This window comes from Mustela nivalis (genome assembly GCF_964662115.1).
Source record: "Mustela nivalis genome assembly, chromosome: 7".
NCBI lineage: Eukaryota > Metazoa > Chordata > Mammalia > Carnivora > Mustelidae > Mustela > Mustela nivalis.
In genome coordinates this window covers 49,987,319-50,008,333 of record NC_139026.1, presented here as the reverse complement: position 1 = coordinate 50,008,333, position 21,015 = coordinate 49,987,319, and the positions used below count along the sequence as shown (strand labels likewise).

The window sequence follows — 21,015 nt, the reverse complement described above, 5'->3', positions numbered from 1 at the left end:
TTTCCTTTATATTTCTCCCTGAACTTTGCCTCCTTCCTCAAAAGTACCCAGAACAAGACTTAGTACCAAATGGATGTTTTATCATTCATTCTTAATATGATTTGTTACTGCTGCTTATTACTCTTACGATAGGTACCAGTTACTAATTTATGATAATGTATACTTTACAAAAATTAAGAAAATGAAGGTACAGACTAAAATTTCTCTTTGGTGATAAATGTAGTTGTTACAATTAAAATATGCAATAATCATGTACCTATGATACATACATGATAGGGGACTTTATTTTTATTTAGAAGTTTTCAGGTGACAAAGTGACTCTTTTCCCAATACTTTTCTTGGGTAGCAAAGAAAAAAAATTATGTATGGGCAAATACCAATCTGTAATTGAGGCTACCCAGCATTATGAGGTGGAGTCAGAATTCTCAACCTACTTTGTAATCTAGTCTTTTAAAGCTCTATTCTGGGAAGTTCTAGAGATTATTTCTGGGAGTGAGAATAGATTGAGACATCTTCAATATGGCCTTCACTTGAAGAAAGGGTTCTAACCTAATCTGTCCTCCTGCTACAGACTTTAACCATAGTGTCTTTCATTTTAGTCACTAAGTCTCTGCCTAAACATCTCTACTAACTGGGAATTCACTTACTTTGCAATTAAACAGTATGTTTTCAAATGACCCTAAGTCTATAACGTTTTATCTTATATCTGACTGAAATATGACTACCCATCATTCTTCTCCTTGAAACTATAAAGAATATGTCTAAATTTACTTCATCAGAATGGCAGTCCTTTAGGAAGATCATACTTCCACAATCTCTTTTTGGGCTAAAAACCATTTCCTTCAAATTATCTTCATATGACCTATCTAGAAAATCCACTTGGATCACTTTTTTTTTTTTTTCCTCAAAATCCCTCTTAAAACATGATGCCTAGAACTGAAAATAATGTTCCTGGTATACACTGAGAAGGACAAAGTATAGTGATATTATTACCTTCTGTTCTCTGGGTATTTAAGAACCAGTTGTGGGACTTTTAAGTTCCAATCTTGGATGTCAGAAGCTTAGAAATTACTATTCTGTCCTACCAAGTAAAGAGTTGAACAAACTGAGAAAACAATTTTTAGATGCATAAGAGAAATGGGATTATCGGGTAAATCACTGACTCAAAATTGAAGAGACAGATGAATACAGAGAATCACAACTTGCCAGGGCATAAACCACTGCAGAACCATTACTGCGGTAGGAAAACCTGAAATGTAATTGATGAATTGCTAATGCAATAAGATAAGAAAAGGAATAAAAAGCATGGAGGTTGGGAAGGAAATAATAAAACTATTTTTGTTCACAAAGCAATTTGCAAACCTTTGACACCCCCCAGAAAAAAATCCTATAAATAATAAGTGATTATAACAAGGTTGTAGACAGAAATTTAACTGTTATGAGTTGTTGAGATCTTTTGAATCTTAATTTGGGCATCAATAGTTAGCTCTCTTTCCTATCTTCAGGATATAAGGACATTTGAAAATTATTCCAGGCTGCTGATAAAGAGACTATCTTTGAAGTTGACAGCAGCACAAAAGAATACACAACATTCAACCCATATTTCTTCATTTTTTCACAAGGATGTCATAAACATTTTTATCAAATGCTTACTTTATTCCAGGTGCTCTATCTTATTCATATACATATATATACACAGATATAGATATATGTGTATATATATGTGTGTGTGTGTGTATGTATATATACTTTTTTTTTTTTTACTGTAGAATAAAAGAAAGCCATTAGAACTGGTGCTGTAAAAAGTTTGTTGACATAAAATATTCATGATATATTATTTGCATAAAAATAAGCCTTGGAACAGAATGTGTTGCATGAACCTATATTAGTACATTTAAAGTCTAAAAGGGGGAGTCTGGGTGGCTCAGTTGGTTATGCATCTATCTGACTCTTGTTTTTGGCTCAGGTCATGATCTCAGGGGTCCTGGGATTCTAGCCACATGTTGGTTCCGTGCTCAGTGAGGAATCTGCTTGAAGAGTCTCTCCATCGCCCCCGAAATAAATAAATAAATAAATAAATAAATAAATAAATAAATCTTAAAAAAAATAAAGTCTAGAAGGACGAATTACATTTGTGATTTTAAAAAAGTATAATGATAAAAAATAGACTCTTCTAGAAGCATTGTAGAGAATGTTTTTCGTTTTTGTTTTTTTAAATATAAGACTGAAGGCTAAGAGACCAGAGAGAAAGACAAAGGAGTTATCCAAATCAGAACTGGAGAGAGCTCAGACTAAGGTAATGACATTGGAGATTGAGAGTTGACAGATTCAAGAAATCTTTAGAAGGCAGAACTGGAGGGACTTGGCGATCACTTGAAGTGGAAAGAGAAAGGATTTAGAGTGATTCCTGGGTAAGACTGATTTCCAGCTAAGCAAATCACTTCTTTAAGATTATTCATTGGGATGAGGTAAATAAAAAGAGACTAGATTTAGGGAAAACAGGATGGGACAGTTTCTATTGTTACATAACAAACCACCCCCAAAATTATGGCTTAAGAACAGAAACAATATTTACTTGATTCATAAATCTGCAACTGGGGCAAGGCTCAGCAGGGATCTCTCCTCTCTGATCTATTTTACCTCAGTTTGGGGTGATTTTGAGGCAGGGGTGGGGGGGGGGAGGCCCGGAATTATCTAAATATGTAACCTTTCCCCATGTCTCTACAGTATGATGGGTTTAAGAATTCTAAGGTACTGAGATAGAGAAAGAGGAGAATAAAAAAGAGAAAGGGAGAAAGGCAGAGGGGGAGAGAGAGAGAGAAGAGAGAAGGATGGAAAACAATGCAAGATGATGTGTTTCCCTGCTGGCGATTGCTTCACTATAAGCCCAAAGAGACTTAGCAGGTGGCTTGGTCGGTGCGGTAGGACCACTTGGGACATCTCCAGGCAAGCTATATGAGTAATTGTGTTTTGGAAGTAGTACATGAGATAGAAAAACGAGGGGAAGTTTATGTGACCAGATCCTCCTTTTTACCAGTTCTCTATTGTTGCACAGACTTAATGACTTTAAATGCCATTAAAATACCCCTTTATTAGGTTACAGTTTTGTAGGTCAGAAGTCAGACATAACATGACTGAGTTCTCTGCTGAGAATATCACCAGGCTGAAATCAAGGTGTTGGTCTAGCTGAGTTCTCATCAGGAGGCTCTGGGGAAGATCCTACTTCAAGCTTGTTCTCTTTGGCACAATTCAGTTCCTTGTGGTTCTGCTGGAGAGGTGCCTGTTTCCTTGCTGCCCTCAGCTACATTCCTTGCCACGTGTTGTCTCTGTGTTCAAACCAACAATGGCGAGTCAAATACTTCTCAAGCCCCAAATCTCTAACTTCCTCTCCTAAAATCAATTAGTGATAGGGCTCTGCTTTAAAAGCATGCATATGTTTAAGTAAGGCTCACCTGGGTAATTTCTTTATCTTAAGGTGAACTGTACCACGGAATATTACCTTATCATAGGAGTATTCCATCATAGATTATGACAGTGTATACACCGGGGGTCCTTTTTAACATTCTGCAGTCCACACCTTCTATACCTAAATCTGATTTAAAAGTCCATATTCCTTCTGCTGTCCAAAGTTCCTTGATAGTATATCTCGACAAAGATTATTTGGAGATGACAGTATAATGTCAATAGATGAAAGATGGAAATAAAACTATTCCACTTCTGCTTCCTTGACTTTTGTCAAAAACAGTGTTCTGTGAATCCTAGCACATATTAGGTACTTAATATTTGTTGAATGAACGATGGATGGGATAAAGGAAAACAAATAAGGTAAGGGTAAGTGTAAGGGTAAGTGAAAAGCTTAACATAATAGTAAATAGACTTTAAATGAGCACCTAGCTGTTTCAAAAGAGATTTTCTCCAGTTCCACATGAATGACCTTCCCGAGAGGACAATGGGTGAGATTCGTGCAAAACCAACTTAATATATGTTTGTTGAGTGACTGAATGAATATGTAGACAAATTCATTTTGTTTGGTGATCCTTGTTCTATGGGACTAGAAAGCTGTCCACCTCCCCACCCTCCACCCCCCCAACAAAATGTTAACTATGCAGCTATATCCTATTTTGGTGATAATGTAGGGAAAGTCTTAGAGGTTCTTTTTGCTACATTTCGTTAAACACTAAGCTTATTTTAAAAGACACAATCTCCGGTGCCTGGGTGGAGGCTTAGTTGGTTAAGCGACAGCCTTCTGCTCAGGTCATGATTCTGGAGTCCCAGGACTGAATCCATCATCAGGTCCCTGCTCAGCAGAGTCTGCTTCTCCCTCTGACCCTGCCCCTTCTCATGCTCTCTCTCTCTCATTCTCTCTCTCTCAAATAAATAAATAAAATCTTAAAAAAGACACAATCCCTAAAATTGTGAGTTTAAGCAGAGCAAATGAGTCTACATCAAAACACTGGAAATATTTTTCAGAAATATATGTTTACCTTGTATTATAGACCGAGCTTCCATATACTATACATATATATGTATATGTGTGTGTATACTATGCATTCTGTTCACTAAATATTATAATTTTTAATGTTTTTTCTGTGACCCCTCCCCCAATAGATTGACTTTCAAAATATCTGGTTATAATAAATCTGTTTAATTACATATGGAATACATCCATGATTAAGTCAATCTGTTATAATCTGAGAAAATTTTTAAATTATTCCTTAATTTGTGGCTGTATTAAAGTATCAATATAATGTGATAAAGTGCCATGTGCGAACTTCAAACTTTTCATCACAGATGCATCTTCCTTTCGTCAAAAGAATCATTAAGATATTTTAATTCATATATTGCTTGTCTCATCCTGGGATACACTTATAAAATAGTAGCTTATTCAGAGTAACTTTGTCATAGCAATAAATTAGTAAATACCAAAAATGTTTTATGAACTGAACACTATTTACACGTAACTGGTGCTAAAGAGAGGTGTTAGAAATACTACCCTCTCTCTATAGAATCTTCATATCATTTACATATAAACAAAACCCAGTTAGAGAACAAGGTATCACACGTTGTGAAGTCTGTTAAAACTGGAAGAACCCTCAGAGATTATATTGACTTTTCATTTTAGCAGTGAGGACACTGAGCTACAAGAGGGGGGAAATGATTTACCAAAGATGGCAGAGCTGGCTTAGTGGAGTTGTAAAGGAATCCAGCTCTCATAACTGTTGAAGTTAGTGGCATTTAAACAGGTAACATTGCAACCCACGGTAAGAAAGAGACTTCACTGCATCTTTATGGATCTATGGTGCCATCCGTATTACATATATCACAAAAATAGGAAATACACTGGCTAAGATGTGATAAGACAGTGCCAAGAGACCCTGAACTTTAAGATAAATATCAATTACCAAAATATTAAAGTGGTGGGAAAAAGAATCTGAATACAACTTCTACATGCATGTACTATGTAACTAAAGCAGAACTTTTTCCTGTGATATTATCTATTGTTCTCTTTTTTTTTAAGTATCTTGGTGGGTCCACTGAATTGATTTTACTACCCATTAATGAGCTGACCTGATCCAAACACTAAATCATGTATCACAGATAATTAGAAACCTTGTTAACATATGCAACCAACGTGCTAATTGTTCAGTTTGATAGTAGGTGTAGAAGAAAAGAAATAGTTTCACGGGGACAGAAACCATCTTGGGAAGGTTTCAAATTAGAAATAAGAGTTTAACCCTGAATGGTTGGGTAAAATACGGTGAGATAAAGAAGGAGAAGTAAACAATTGAGCAACTTAAACTGGAGGGGCGGGGGACACCACAAATGTGGATGTAGAAAAACATATCCATTCTTTAAAATATAACCATTTAACTTAATAAAAAGAATATGACACCATTTTTTAAAGTCTCAAGTAACTTCAGGGATGAAAACAAATTTTAATGTCTCTCTTAACAGAAAATAAACAAAAACCTGAAAAAACTAAATATAGTCTGGGAATTAAAATGCATAAAACTGGTTTAAGTAAAATTTGATGCAATATTTGTTTTATATCCTTGCTATAAGTTCCAAAGGAGTCAAATAATCTGATAGCAAAGTGACGGTGGGCTGAAAACGAGTGGCCAGACCTTCTCCCACCCCCAATTTTTTGGTGCTTTTCTTGGAGTCAAGGATTAATGCAAAAATCAAATTTTGGAATCCTCTTCTTGCCAGCCTCTGTGCATATGAAAGCAATATCGGAGGAGACAAGGAACCCGGGATAAAACTGGCTGGCTGAAATCCTCGGTGATTTCTCCTACATTCATCCTCAGAATTTTATCTCTAGTTCTTGCAAAAGCAAGCAAACAAAAACAAACCTGAAGCCCTTTTTGTATGTGTAAGTCAAATGAGCACACCACAGTGCGAATGCAATCACATTAGAAATGTGCAAACTTGGCAGTTAGGAAATGTCACTGCAATCCTTAGTACGTGAAATTTCAATCCCTTTGATGAAGATACCATCTTTCAGCCAAGCCCCGGCAGAAAACCTTTGGTTCCTGTTAGCCCCCTCCCTCCGCAGGCAACCGCTGGGCTCCATCCGGAGGGAAGGAGGCTCTCCCTCTGCATCACAGCTAAGCGTTCCCAGACCCAGGAGAAACCCCGGGTTTCTGCAGGACACTAAACGTGCAGCTAAGTGTCCCAGCTCTGCAAAGGGCGGCTGAAAATGGATTTAAAATGGCAACGCGGACCAATCAGCGCCGCCGCGCCGAAGCAGACATTAACACGCGCCTCCTCCACAGGCACAGCGGAACCTGGCTGTGCCTAACTCCCTCCTTAGGACTGTAAAGTAGGCGTTTTTATTCCACGGTGGTCTGTATTTTGGGGAAGAAAAAAAAAATTTTTCCCCCTCGGGTGAAAGTTTTTATTTTGGAATCGGTCCAAAATAATTTGGGGCGTGATGTGTGAAAATCTGAACCTAATTTTTCGGAGTTTTTTGTTATTCAAGGATGAAAAGAGGTACATTTTTAAATGTACTCCACCTTTTTAAAACGGACTGTGGTCATTACAGTGTTCACATAACTCAGAAACAGCCCAGGCAATAAAATTAGGACTTGGCAGAAAGGGAGTTCCTAGGGAAAAGGTTAAATCAGGGTAAGTTGCAGGGAGAGTTGGACAGTTGGCGCAGTTTTAGTGTTAAGGAAGCTACGGGGTTCCCGCGTGGGGCAACCCTTCTGCTCTGCGTAGGAACACCGGTAAGTCGCACCAGCCCCGAGGTGGGGGAGATTTTGCTTCGCCTCTAGTCTTTCCCGGAGGGGGGGAAACTCAATGAAGAGGACGGCGCGCTCCGTGTGCATGTGTGCACGTTGTTTGCACGTGTGCATGTGTCCGCGAATGTGCGTGCATGTGTGTGCCTGTACGAGTGTGCATATGTGGAGCTGAGTGCCTGCGTGCCTGTGTGTGCGCGCGCTTCGGGGTCGTGCAGTCTGTGATGAGGGTATTCCCAGGCAAAGCAAGGCTGCCGGGGGCCGGTTCCGGCTCTTCCTCGGTTCCTTCCCACTCACAGGGAACCAGAACTCTGCCGCGCGTGCAGCTAGACGCTTCCTGCTGAGTGTTGGCTCCGCGTCGTGGAGGTGCAGGTAAAAGCCAAGCCCCTAAACGCGGCTCTGGGGCGGTCGCATTCCCGCGCCTTACTAGGACAACCGCCCAGCGGCGACCTCGGGCGGCAGGCGGGACGAGGCCGGCAGCGAGCCGTCCCGGGATCCCCGGCCTGTCCCTTTAACCCCGCCGCCGGGCGGGAGCACGTGAGCGGAGCTTCGGGTGGCACCCGGGCGCCGCCGCCGCCGAGGCAGTTGTATTTCGAACGCTGCCTCTGGCCCGCGGCCAGGCGCCTTGGCTCGGCGGTCCGCCTGGCCTCCCTCCTCCTCATACTTTTCCTCCTGCGCAGCCCCCTCCCATTTATCCGCCCACGATTAGAGGTGGGCACTCCCCCCCCTCCAACCCCGCCGCCCCCTCCCCAAGCACACACACACTCTTCCCACTTGAATCCTGGGGCAGGAACTCAGAAAACTTCCAGCCCGGGAAGAGCGCGCTTGGTGCAGGACGCAGGAGCGAGCGGCCCGTCCCCCTCCGACTCTCCGGTGCCGCTGCCGCCTGCTCCCGCCACCCGAGGAGGCGCGGTGCCACCCACTGCTCCGTCCTTTTGCCTGCGCCCTGTGCCCGACCCGAACCCGGCAGAATCTCCCCATCCTCCTTCTGCTTTCTGACTGCCCAAGGCGCGATTTGTTTTCTCTCTCTTTCTCTTTCTTGCTCTGCGAGCGCGGAGCGGGGGGGAAGAGGAGGAGGAATTCTTTCCCCGCCTAACATTTCAAGGGACACAATCCACTCCAAGTCTCTTCCATTTCCAAGCCGCTTCCGAAGTGCTACCGGTGACCGCAACTCCTGATCCCAAACCGAGAGGGGAGCCTCCCAGCTTCAAACCCTCTTTTCCATTTCCTTCGCTCTCCTCCTCCTCTAGCTACCTCCACCTCCACCTCCGGCACCCACCCACCGCGGCCGCCGCCACCAGCAGCGCCTCCTTCTCCTCCTCCTCCTCCCCTCTTCTCTCTTTTTGGCAGCCGCTGGACGTCCGGTGTTGATGGTGGCAGCGGCGGCAGCCTGAGCAGCAGCAGCCCTCGCAGCACGCCAGCTCCTCGCCCACCCTGCCTCATCCTCCAGCCCTACCGCCCGATCTCCCGAAAGGTGCCCGGCACATTCGGGGCGGCGGCGGCGAAGCGGCGGCGGCGGCAGCGGTAGCGGCGGCGGCGGCGGGAGGCAGGATGAGCGCACGCGGTGAAGGCGCCGGGCAGCCGTCCACTTCAGCCCAGGGACAACCTGCCGCCCCGGCGCCTCAGAAGAGAGGACGCGGCCGACCCAGGAAGCAGCAGCAAGTCAGTACGCGGGCAGGGTGGGGGCAGCAGCCCACCTCCGCTCCCTCTGCCAGGGCCCCGCGACGCGCGGCCACCAGAGCGCGGGAGTCCGGTGGCGGCGGCGGCGCGCTGCCGGCCGGCCGTGGGGGCGGGCTGCGGAGTCTTCGGCGCGAGAGCGCGGCTGAGCCCCGGGGCGCCCGCGCTCCTCGGGACGGGGAGGTGGGGTCGGGCGTAGCGCGTCCTCGGAGTTTCGCTATTGTGCACGGCCCCGAGTGGCGCGATGGCCCCGAGTGGCGCGATGTCTCCGCGTGACGAAGCGGCCGGGATCCGGCAACCCAGGGCTCGGTGGGCACTTTCCGAGCCGCTTTATACAACTGCGCGGCGGGAAGGAGGTGCGGGGGGTGGTGCGGGGGCGCAGGGGTGCTCCGGCGGGTCGGGGTTGGAGGGGCTGAAGCCCGGGGGGCCGGAGGCTGTGTCTCCCGCCTACCGGGGCTGCTCGCGGGCTGGGGACTGGCGCGCCGCCGCCGCCCCCTTGGCGCCCTCCCCACGTTCTCGGTGGCCCGAGACTCGCTTCCTCCCGACAAAGAACTCGCGGGCCCGCCCGGTCCCCTTAGGGCTCTTTAAATGCGGCGCTGCGGCCGCTCGGCTGTCCGCCGCCGCGGAGGTGTCCCAGGAAAGGGAGTTCGGAGGAGCCTGGGTCCTCACGGGACGGAATTCACCCGTTTGGCCGAGGGCGCGGTGGAAAGTAGGGTCCGAGAGTGTGCACGGTAGCTGGGTCACTTCCTCGCCAGGCCCCCGGTCCCCGCGCTCCGAGCTGTAGACTTTAAAAGTACTTCTGGGCGAGCGGCTGGGGGTTGGGAGGGGACGATCGAGGGGCGCCCGGGACCCCGCGGAGTGGAGGGTTTTGTCTGCGGATGCAACCAATTAAGCGTGCAGCAGGCGCTTGCAGAGCTGCGCGCAGCGCCCAGAGCGGGGGGTTTTGTTCGCGGCAATTTCCAAGACTTGGCGGCCAGGGCTGGAGCTGGACATGTCTATTGAGAACATTTAAACTCCGCTTCCGCGGGCTTTAAAACTTCTCCTGCCTTCCTTAGCCCTAAAGCGCTGCCTTCACCGCAAATAGGCCGATTAGAAAATAATCCTTGAGTCCCAAAAGCTGTCCGAGAGCAAGGTGGGGGGAAATCAGTTTTAGAAAAACTGAAAGGGTTGTACCTTTTTTGAAATCATCAAAGGAAACAAGCCAATCTAGAGGCCCCTGAGTTTTCCCGCTCTGCCCAGGCGACACTTTAAACCGCGTTAGGATCCTGTTTTACACCTCCCAGGAAGTCTCTGCCCTTCCCCCCGCCCCCGCTCTTGTTTCCCACCCGCCACCCAGCTCTCTCTAGCTCGATTTGTCCCCCACCTCCAAAAAAGTATCCCAAAGAAATTGCGGTGGGATCGGGAGGTGATTGGAGGTTTTACCTTGGAGTTAAGGCAGAGTTCACAAAGAAAGAAAAATGCGTCTCCGGTGTGTTTGCTCCGGATGTGCCCACTGGCTCTAGTGGTCCCATAGAAGCTTGCAGGGAACCTTCCCCAGATTCTCCAAATAGGATGCGGATTTTCATTGAAGACTTTCATGCGTTTCAAGTTAATTGGTCTCATTTAATCACCGAATCTGAATGAACTGTAAATTGATGATTCACTGCATAAATATTTAGGATCTGGAATATTAATCATCGCATTCTCTTAACCACTAGAGCATTTACTACTTGGCATAGGAACCCTTTAAAGTTTTGCTAACCCTATTGATAGTTTCAATTTCTCCTTCCCAGACACTTCCATTCTCCCTCATTCTTTCCCTCTTTTAGTTCTCTCCGGTCTCCTCCCTCCCTAAGAGTTTTCTCAAAAGCAAGTTTTGGAGGAAAATGTTTATTTTTATCAAAAAACATTTAAATTTAGGCTCAAGACCATGCCTCCAACTCCAAAAGGAAGTGGAGAACTGAAGCAATTATCTAGATAATTCAAGCAAAACCTCCCACAACAGATTTACCATAATTATTTGGAAATTTTAGGGGGAACGGAGTTATTTTGAGTTGACGATCTTGGGTAATTGCTCCAGTACTTCTCTCAATGTGTTGAGTCATAACTGACCTACAATGAGGATATACAGAGATGACCAAAAACCATCTTTTCTATAGGGAAGATTGTTGAAACATTTATGATGTTAGCTTCATCTTTCTTTTGTTGGAAATGCTGGTACAATGGTTAGTAGTATTCCTGTGAAGTATTTATAAGTTGCCAAATACATAACCATTCAGATTTTACACCTTAAACTTGTGTGACTTTCTTTCTAGAACATGCAGCCTTGTCAGTCTTTGTTACCTTTTTAGTGCTGAAACAGAACCTAAGTTTCATATGCAAAATAGAATTTCCTTTTTGAACCCTTGGATTGAAAGTATAGTTATTTTCCCTTTCTGTAAACTCAGTACCATCATCATTCCATTTATGTTCCTACTGAATGTGTTGCAACAGTCTTTTTGAGCAGCACATGCAGAAACTAACTATAGAGTCAGGGTCAATTTCTTTCAGACATTCTTCCACAACAGCATTTTTTCCCCCCTATACTTAGGAGCCAACCGGTGAGCCCTCTCCTAAGAGACCCAGGGGAAGACCCAAAGGCAGCAAAAACAAGAGTCCCTCCAAAGCAGCTCAAAAGGTGAGATTTCTCAAGTTAAGTCCCCCAACTTTCTCCATGACCACAGGAACTTCCCTGTAATTTCCCCATTCTAGATCCAGACTTAAGGGTTTGTCCCAACTGGGTAACCCAAAACTCATTTCCTACCCTTACTATTTCTAAGCAAAATCAGATTTCGAAGCATAACTGCTTAACCTAAAAACTTTATGAAGATGCTTCCAGTGTTGTTCTTAAATAAACAATCACCAAATAATTTGAAACTCAAAACCGGGGCTGGGAGGGTGAGGAGGGGGAGTGGAGAAAGACACAATTAAGATCTGCACCCTTTGTGAAAGAGTTAAAAATAAGTCAGAACTGTAGGATTTGCTTGTTGGTGTTTGCAATTTCCTTCAAAAATAATAAAGATTGATTTACTTTCTGCTTATTTACATGATTACTGCAAAAACAAATCCTTCTATAAGGTTAAGTATTTTGCCAAATGATAATTAGAAGTAAATCCAATTATGGGATACTGGAAAAAAATTTTCATGAATTTTACAGATTTAAATGTGGTGATAAAGTATGCTGTTTGTTTACAATAAACTTGCAATGTAGTATATCATAATCTCTCAAAATGCCTCCATCCATCAGGTGGTACAGCAGTGCTCTAAATGGGACAATGAGAAGTTTTTTTAAACAAGTAATTGATTCATTTATTGTGTATTTTGGGGCAGGCTAGAGCCCAGTCAAGTATAAGCTCCAGAGTTTTTATTTATAAATTGTAAATTGCAGTTTCATGTAACTTCATGTTGGTTGTATTTGAGCTAGCAAAGAGGAAATATCTCATGGTCAATGCATGTACAAAGAAGCGAAGGTGAATATAAAACTCACTTTTTTTTTTAGCTTTATAAAGGAATCAGAAAAAGTGTCTGTATTTTATTTGTAGGGTTGTATATTAGTTGAAAACAAAGGCTCAAAATTCAGAAGTACATTTTTCTATACTCTTTTTTAGTGGATTTGAGTACCTCATGTACAGTATTTGTTAAAAAGGGCCATAAGATCATCTTTGGGGACTAATGTTTGGTGTGGTTTTCTCTGTGACTGTGGGCACTAGCCATGTTAGATGTGATAGTTTTCAGTGTTTTAAACTGCTAGAGCAACCAGTGATACATATAAAGTGGTTTAGGGAGTAACTATGAATTCTTGTCTGTTTTATTTTAATAATCTTGAACAGAGCTGAAGGGAAGGAGCAGATTCCTACTGTATTTAATTATAACTGCTTCACAGAGTGAAGATTTAATTATGACTCACATTTAATCCATAAACTTTGAAGTGACTCTAATTTACCTTGTCATTTAGAACTGACAGTATATTGTCTCATATTTCTAATATGAGTATTTCCTATTTGTTATATTTTTACCTGGTTTATGCGATTAACCGAAAGGGGCTAATTTAACAAAGGAGTTTTTAAATGTTGCATAAGTGTGGGATTTGCCTAACTTAATTTTACTCTAATGAAATGGCAAAAGAATATCTTAGTAGGTAGCTAACAAACATTGAAACTCTGATGTAATTGCTCTGAAAAATGCATCATTATAGCATCTCCCAGGAAGAAATCTGCATACCTTGTCATAAAAAACTGATTTAAAATTTTAGGCAAAGAAAAGGAAAATGAATCTCATGTTTCACATTTCAGTATATTACATTTTTTTTTGAATGATTAAAGAGATGTTTCCATTATCTTCTCTTCATTTTGAAAAGTTTACCACTGACTAACAAAATCTTTATTGACACAAGGGAAGCTGAGACTTGTGTCTAATTTACTACCTAAAGCAAAATAACAAAAAAGTTGATCTCCTCCCAAGTAAGGTTTGATTTATTTTTAGTTGTTTTAGTAATAGGCCTTTACAGAGGATTCTACTGGGCCGCTCATCTTTCTGGTAATTCTTCATGTGTATGTATACATTATTACAACTTCCAAAACAGAAATAGATTTTCTTTTTCCCATAGTAATCTTTCCCTGATATCTTCCATTCATCCAGAAAAAATTATTTCATACACCTCTGTTCTAAAAGTCCCTTCCAATAAAAATGAGCAAATATATTTGTCCATAACACTGTTGTATTTCTTCAGTTTTATAAATTACGCTTCATTTGGAGAAGATAATACTTTGCAAAAGAATGAATGACATTGATGAATTGTTCATGGCATGTGTAACTTAAGGTATTTTCACTTTCAAATTGGTGTTTATTGAGTTTGCTACTACCCTATGTAAACATGGTTATCAAACATAAATTTGTTTATCAAACACATATTGTATTCTGACAAAACGTGTGTGTGTTAGGATTTTGAGAAGCAATCTTTTTCAGGAAAAGTTCTATTGTTCATAACATGTAAGATAATCATACCCTGCTAGAGTGACCAGAGTAGATGTGGGAAGTCTCCTGTGATTAATAAATTGGGTATTCTTGTGCAAACTGAGATCCATCAAAATGAAAAAATACAAAACAAAACTGGTAAGTATATAGGAGAACAGAACTCGAAAATTAGAAGAGATGCAGCATACACTGAAGTCCTGATGATGTTGGGTGTTTAAAATTTCTTGCTGCTGGGGTTTCTTTACTTACAAAGTTTGTGTTTGGACTCAGTCACTGGCCTTGGGGCATTTGAAAACAAAACTGCTTGTTGGAAAATTAGTAATGTGAAACTTGACAGTGCACACTGAGTGTTGCAAGACCAAGTGGACAACTACTCAATTAGTAAGCACTTAAATCTCAGGCCCTATTCAATATGAAATTGATTTGGGTGATATATAAAACAAACATTTATAAAAGCACAATTTGTTCTGCTTGGAACTTATGGAAGACAAGGTAATGATTCTTTAATCTACTTACACTCCATCATGACAGATTCCCATGGATGACCATTAGGTAGCAATTTTAGTTTTTCCTGAGAAGTCCAAAATGAGGGCTCAAAATTTGTCCCGAAACCAGCTTCATATTGCTATCTTAATAAAGGAAATCAGAAGTTAATGTTTTCCTGAATAAATAATTTGTTGGCGTGTGTGTGTGGGGGGGGTGTGTGTCTTGTCCTTGTAGTTTATGTTTTAGTTTAGAGATATACCTGTGACCAGTTGTCTCTCAATTTCTTGTTTTGTTTTGTTTCCCTCATGTTTGTGCTGGATGGAAATACTTTGTATTTTTGCATTTTGCCTCTTTAGAGGAGAGAAAGATATAATCTCCTTTGTGTTTAGGGTTTTTGCTGTGGCTTTGTAATCATGAGAGAATACTGGAGGGGCTGTCACTCATTCTCCAGCTTTTAAGGTCAAAGTCAAGTTCTTCTGTAAGCCTCAAGGCAGTTCTCATTCAGGTACTTTGAGGACAAAAAATGTTTTTTTTTCTGAGACTGAATTACATTTTAATAGAAGGAAATGGCATATGGAAAGATCTCAGGTGTGAGACAACACTACTTCATAGAGTCATAGGTTTGTTTGAACTTCCTTTTTTTTTTTTTTAAAGATTATTTATTTATTTATTTGACAGGCAGAGATCACAAGTAGGCAGATAGGCAGGCAGACTGGGGCGGGGGAAGCAGACTTCCCGCTGAGCAGAGAGCCCGAAGCAGGGTTCCATGCCAGGACCCTGAGGTCATGACTTGAGCCCAAGGCAGAGGCTTAACCAGCTGAGCCACCCAGGCGCCCCTGAAGTTCTTTTGACTTGAGGTTGAATAACCAGAGCTAGAGAGCAAGGTGCAGAAGTAAAATATCTAGGTAAAGTGTATGTAATGTGCTCAAGTAAACATTCGATCTGTATCTTCCATTTGCTTGTACAAAAAAGATCTGGTGTTGATTGGACCCTATAAAGGCAAATTTGTGCTTTTTTCTAACTGCATTCTTAGAAATGTGGTTGATTTTTCATAAATAATTACTAACACCAAGCACAGGTATTTTATGATGAGAGAATGTAGGCTTTATTCATTATTTCAGAGAAATGTTAGAGCATGGAAGTTGAGTGAGGTTGAGATTTTTTAAAGAATTTAATAGGCCCAACTGAAGAGAGTAACCAAAGGCATCATTGTTAGGTAAGTCACGGAAGGATGGGTATTGGAAATTGTCATACAGTTCCAGCCTATGGTTTCTGTGTGAGTAGTAGTATTTTGTTTGATACCTGTGTGTTTGAATGGTAATTTCCACTGGGATTCAGGGCCTTATCTGAGTTAGACACATGTATCCAGATGGGTGGAATTAAATAAAACCCAAGTGTTGTCTCCATTATCTTGATATTTTATGCTGATTTACCTAAGCAATTGACTCTTTTTCTTTTATTTCCACTTCATTTGCTTTGGAGGACCAAACCTTAATACATCAGTAAATTCTACCTGGCAAAGCCTTTGAGTCATCACAGATTATGATCCAAATATGGGCAATTCAAAAACATTTGGATTCTTTCATGAAGTAACTTTACTTCAAGGAACCCATAGTTCTAATTTTCTGGAAGCTATCACTCTTCTGAACTCACCATCCAGAGCTCCTCATTGCTTTGACTGATCCACAACCCTGGCCTATTTTTATCTCAGAGTCCAGACTAACCACTCTGCTAAGGAGGTAGAACATACCAGACTGGCATTCAATCGTGTTTTAGTTCTTTCTTGAGTATCAATTAGATGGAGGCTGAAAAGATTTTTATGTCTGTTAAGCCATTCCAGCCTATCTTGTCAGCTCACCCTCTGTGGTTTTCAGAGCTCACCTTGGAACCACTTAGCTTGGCACAAGGGTAGAACAATGAACTTCACTATCCTAGATCCTAAAACTTCCAGTTATGAATTTTTGTTCTACTCAGGAAAAACAGGTTGAAAAGTGATTCTAGTTTAGGCTAGGGCTTTGTTGTCTGTTGTTTTAGGACACTGAACAGTTTTGAATGGCATCTACTGATTGATTTCTAGAGGAATAATACAGTCACTGTCTTTTCTTCAGGGTGATATAAGGGGGCACTTTGCTCAGAAGGTAACCCCTGTGAACTCCTGTATCATAGCTATTGATTCTTCTGATCACAAAAAAGGTAGCACGATGGTTGATAGGAGGAAAGTCTTGAACTTTGAAAATAGCTCTTCCTGTCATTTTGGCCTTGGCTTTAAGTTAATGTTTGTATAGGTGAAGACAGGCATGTGTAAATAATGACATGAGGGTTGACAATAAGGGCTTCCTTGGGTGAAACTAGCATGAACTACAATGGATGATAGAATTTACTTGTATGGAGTGATGGCAAACTTGCAACTTCTCTTAAAGAGTGAAAATGGTTGCTCTTAACATTTAGAACCCCACAGAGCTGGATTATCAATCAAGTAAAATGAGAAGTACCCAGTGCTTAGCCTGATCGATGATTCCAGTTGGTTTTGATGCCAGTGCGCATTGATTTGCACTGTTTGTATGTTTAAAAGGACAGCTGAAAGAAATAAAATGTGACTTTCTAGTCGTTGAATAGTTTGCTCCAGACGCTGTTGTCTACAGGTCTTAATCTTAAAAACATATCTGTAAAGATACCTGAAAACAAACTAAGGTACTCTGCCCAGATATTTTTCTAGCTTTCCCACCCCGCTACCCCCATCTGTGTGCTGAGGCACTGATTGATTTGGGGGTGAGGGAGTTAAGGTTTTCATGCATTATCACAATACATATAAAATGTGATGAGAGCATTAAAGTAACAAAAATTAGTAGCTATCTAAATTTGACCAAGAAGTCAGAATTGGATAATTCTTTTGGTTTCCAATCTCAGCAATTCTCCATGTCTTTATAGGAAACCTGGAAATGTTTTATTTTTTTTTTTTTTTAAGATTTTATTTATTTATTTGCCAGAGACAGAGGGAGAGAGAGCCAGCGAGCACAGGCAGACAGAGGCAGGCAGACAGAGGCAGGCAGAGGCAGAGGGAGAAGCAGGCTCCCTGCCGAGCAAGGAGCCCGATGTGGGACTCGATCCCAGGACGCTGGGATCATGACCTGAGCCGAAGGCAGCTGCTTAACCAACTGAGCCACCCAGGCGTCCCGGAAATGTTTTATTTTTAACGACTCATTTGATTTTCATCCTAGAAGTTTTTCTTGTCTCTCTTTTTTTTTTTTGAATCTGCCTATGGCTCCTTTATTTTCTATGAAATATCTCCCAGAAGAACAGACCCTTTATTGCCTTGAAATCACACTGGGTCTCAGCTTCACTACTTATGATCGTGGGCAGTTGGCTTGATCTCACATTTTGTGACACTGAGTACGTAATTGCTGTCCTATTTTAAGTAAGAGAATGCTCAGAAAAATCACTCAAGAATTGGGAGGTATTTTTTTTTAAACTAATTTATTTATTTATTTGAAGGAGGTATTCTTTTTAAGGGTAACATTTTAAAATATGGAGGGAGAGAAGAAATTACACTTGAGTACCCACCATGTGCTGGGAGCTTTTCTCAGTCACTTTATGCAAATATTAACTCCTCAATCCTCTGACATAGGTATTATGGTCTTCATTTCACAGATGAGAAAACTGATTTCAGGATGTAAATAAACCATGACTCATGTCTCATGTTCAACGCTAGAAAATGGTGGCCCAAGGCCTTGAATTCAAATCTCACTCTAAAGCTTAGGACCTTCCCACTACCATACGCTGTCCTATGTTTTGTAAAATATTTGCTACAATGTAGGTTATGTTCTCTCAAGTAACCTGAAAGGCATGTCAGAAGTTAGGTTTCAAGAAACCCTTTGGAGAGAAGTTCTTTCCTAGGCTTTTAAAGGGAATCGAAATAGGTGCCTCCTGCAGCTGATACCCCCAGACTTCTGGGCCCCAGAACTCACAGGGCTGTATGTCTTTGGAGATCAGAACCCATCCAGTTTTTTTTTATTTGTTCAGTAAGGGGTCTAGACAAAATGCTTGCTAAAGCTCCTGCCAAGCTGTAGAATTCTGATGGGAAGAAGGAAATAAGACACGTGATACAAACACCAGTGTTTCTCTTTCCTTCCTTCTTCATTCAGTAAGAGTGTGAGCCACCTTATGTACCAGGTGCTAATGTAAGCACTGTTTCCAAGCTTAAGAGTTGCATTTGTTAGATGAATTTCCTTTTTCAATTAATTGTGTGTGTGTGTGTGTGTGTGTATGTGTGTGTATATATGTGGAGTACATGTAAGAGCCTGAAGTACCAGACTTCTTAGAAAGAGAAAAAATTACATTTCCCACTTAACATTCTTCTCAACCCTCATGAACTTGCTTCTAACCATATTATACAATTAAACATAACAGTTCTGAACCTAAACTTTTTTTTAAAGGCAAAACATGAATATAAGCAAAGAATCAGTAACACTTTTAACAAGATATGATGTGGTAAATCGTAAAACCGTGTGGCCATAGTCTGAAATTTCAGTTTTTACAAATGCAGAATTCACAGCCTCTTTTCCCTCCCCTTACCCCTCCACCCCCAGAAACTCTAAATACTGAGAACAAGTTACTGTCTCAATTATACATGGGTTCGTCGTATAGAACCAAATTCCACTCTGGAGAAGGGAAACCAAATATATACTCCCACAACATCGTATATGTTGATGTATTAAAAGCAAAAGGAGCCCCTGAAATGTTTTGTTTTTCTCCTATTGAAAAGTAATATTCTGAAGAGCATTAAACACAGGGGAAAAAGTTAAAGTCAGTGCTTTTCTCCATATAAAAACCCTGGATCTCTGCTGGTTTACAAACTAAAATCTTAACTTGTTTTGCAGCCTTTGTGAAGTTTGATCAGAATGATTAAATAATGTGGGTTTAAAGAACAATGAAAACCTCCCAGAGCGACACCACACAGCACAGCTAATGTGTTTCTCCTAGATGTAGACTCCGAACAGGGTTTCAGTTTACATATAACACTGGCCTGGAGACCAAGGAGCGAGTTTGCTTTTAACAAATCCAAGTGATAATTGTGATATTTTGCCCTTTAGTTAATGGTGCGAATTTTATTTTTGAATGGGCTTTTGTCAATGAGATGCTCATTTTAAACTCCTCTTATTTGCAGGGCTTTCTCTTGGACAGATTTGCTTTCTCTGACTTTGAAATGCAGCGAAACCCTTTTAGAAAACAACCTTCTCTGTAGCAGATTTTAGATATGCCCGGATCCCTTAGTGGCCCCTGAAACATAACAACTGAACCACGGAAGCTTGGTGCGGCCCCTTAGCCTTGAAGGTCAATAGCTGCCTCCTCTTAACCCCACCCACCATCCCTGTGCCCATTAAAAAGGATTTCTGTCTTCCATGTTTGTGTAATTTACTGCTGGATAAACTGCAATCTCACAGTTGATCCCAAGGATTAAATTAGACAATGCTTCTGTATTAGGGAATTTTGTACTCCTAGAACTCACTATGTACTAGCCCAAGGGTTTCTTAAAAGCTTCGTTGGAAAGGTGACAGATGGGTGTAAAGGAATATTAGCATTGACTGAATTCTTGGAGATCGGACTAACTAGAAGGAAAACTGTACCTTGAAGGGTTCCATCTTGTTGGGGTGAGAGAGCACTTATTAAGCAGCTCATTTATGGTGGGCACTTGGCCCCTCCCAGGAGGCATTATCTCCATTTCATACATGAAACCAAATTAAGGTTCTCAAGAGACCTGCCCAAAGTCATAAAGCTAAAATGGCAGAGCCAGGATTTGAGTCCAAGCTTTCCAAAGTAGAGTCTGTGCTTCTCTTTAGACCACTCCCTCTCCCTATGACAGCATTCAGAAAGAGGGTGTGATTCACTGGGCACTCCTGGCTTCCATTTAATTTAATTCATGCCCTTACAACTAAAAGTAAGACGAGTGCCACTAACCCCGACAATAAACGATTCTTCTGTGCAGTCCGTTCACAAGTGACAAATGATCCACGACGCCCAAACCTGACCGTTAGGCTGAGCTTCTAAAGGCCACCAGGTTTCCTTCTGTTCAGGGAAATTAGCTGAGTCAGCCCCAACTTTAGTTGACTGAAATGTCTCCCGTATGGTAGTGAATACACATACGCTAAGGGGAGGTAGTACTCTTAGGAGTGGGAGGAAGCCAGTCTCTACAGAAAAAAGGCGTGCCTTGTACTGCCTTTGTGTGTGACCTTCCTCTGTTCTCTAAAACTTAGTAGCTCACCTGCAAAATTAAATGATAATACCTACTGTACAAGGCTGTTGTCAAGATTGAGGATGAAAATAACACATGTGCTCAATAGATGTGAACTAATGGTATCATAATCATACAGAACTTGGGTTAATTCCTACGGCCTGTTGCGTAGTAATGCCAGGAGAGGGAGATGCTATTTGTGAGGAATCTTGTGGCTTATTTTGTGTCTGTCTGTCTGTCTGTCTATCTATCATCTATCTCCATCTCTTTTTATAAGGCAGATTGAAAAGAGAAAGAGGAGAATCTCACTTGGCAGTGCAGACAGTTTTAACAGGTAATTTTAGTATCACTGTAGCAAGCACCTTCCGACTGTGAACTTAGGTAACAAAA

At 41.8% G+C, this 21,015-nt stretch overlaps 1 protein-coding gene and 1 long non-coding RNA gene across 5 annotated transcripts in view; one reads left to right on the top strand and one right to left on the bottom strand.

Annotated features, from left to right (window-relative positions):
* Window positions 1-3,071: 3,071 nt before the first annotated feature.
* LOC309868421 lies at window positions 3,072-10,496 on the bottom strand. Its single transcript, XR_014313690.1, has 2 exons — window positions 10,341-10,496; window positions 3,072-3,326 (listed from the first exon to the last, which is right to left on the bottom strand). It is a non-coding gene; the product is annotated as an uncharacterized lncRNA (long non-coding RNA).
* Window positions 5,922-21,015, top strand: part of HMGA2 (high mobility group AT-hook 2) — a 142,061-nt gene continuing 126,967 nt past the window's right edge. The window contains exons 1-4 of one of the 4 annotated variants that reach the window (XM_082738265.1): window positions 5,922-7,229; window positions 7,541-7,613; window positions 8,592-8,903; window positions 11,488-11,574. In XM_082738265.1, the coding sequence (XP_082594391.1) occupies window positions 8,793-8,903; window positions 11,488-11,574 (198 nt within the window). In that variant the 5' untranslated portion in view covers window positions 5,922-7,229; window positions 7,541-7,613; window positions 8,592-8,792. The other 3 variants (XM_082738263.1, XM_082738266.1, XM_082738264.1) reach the window with 3 other exon arrangements.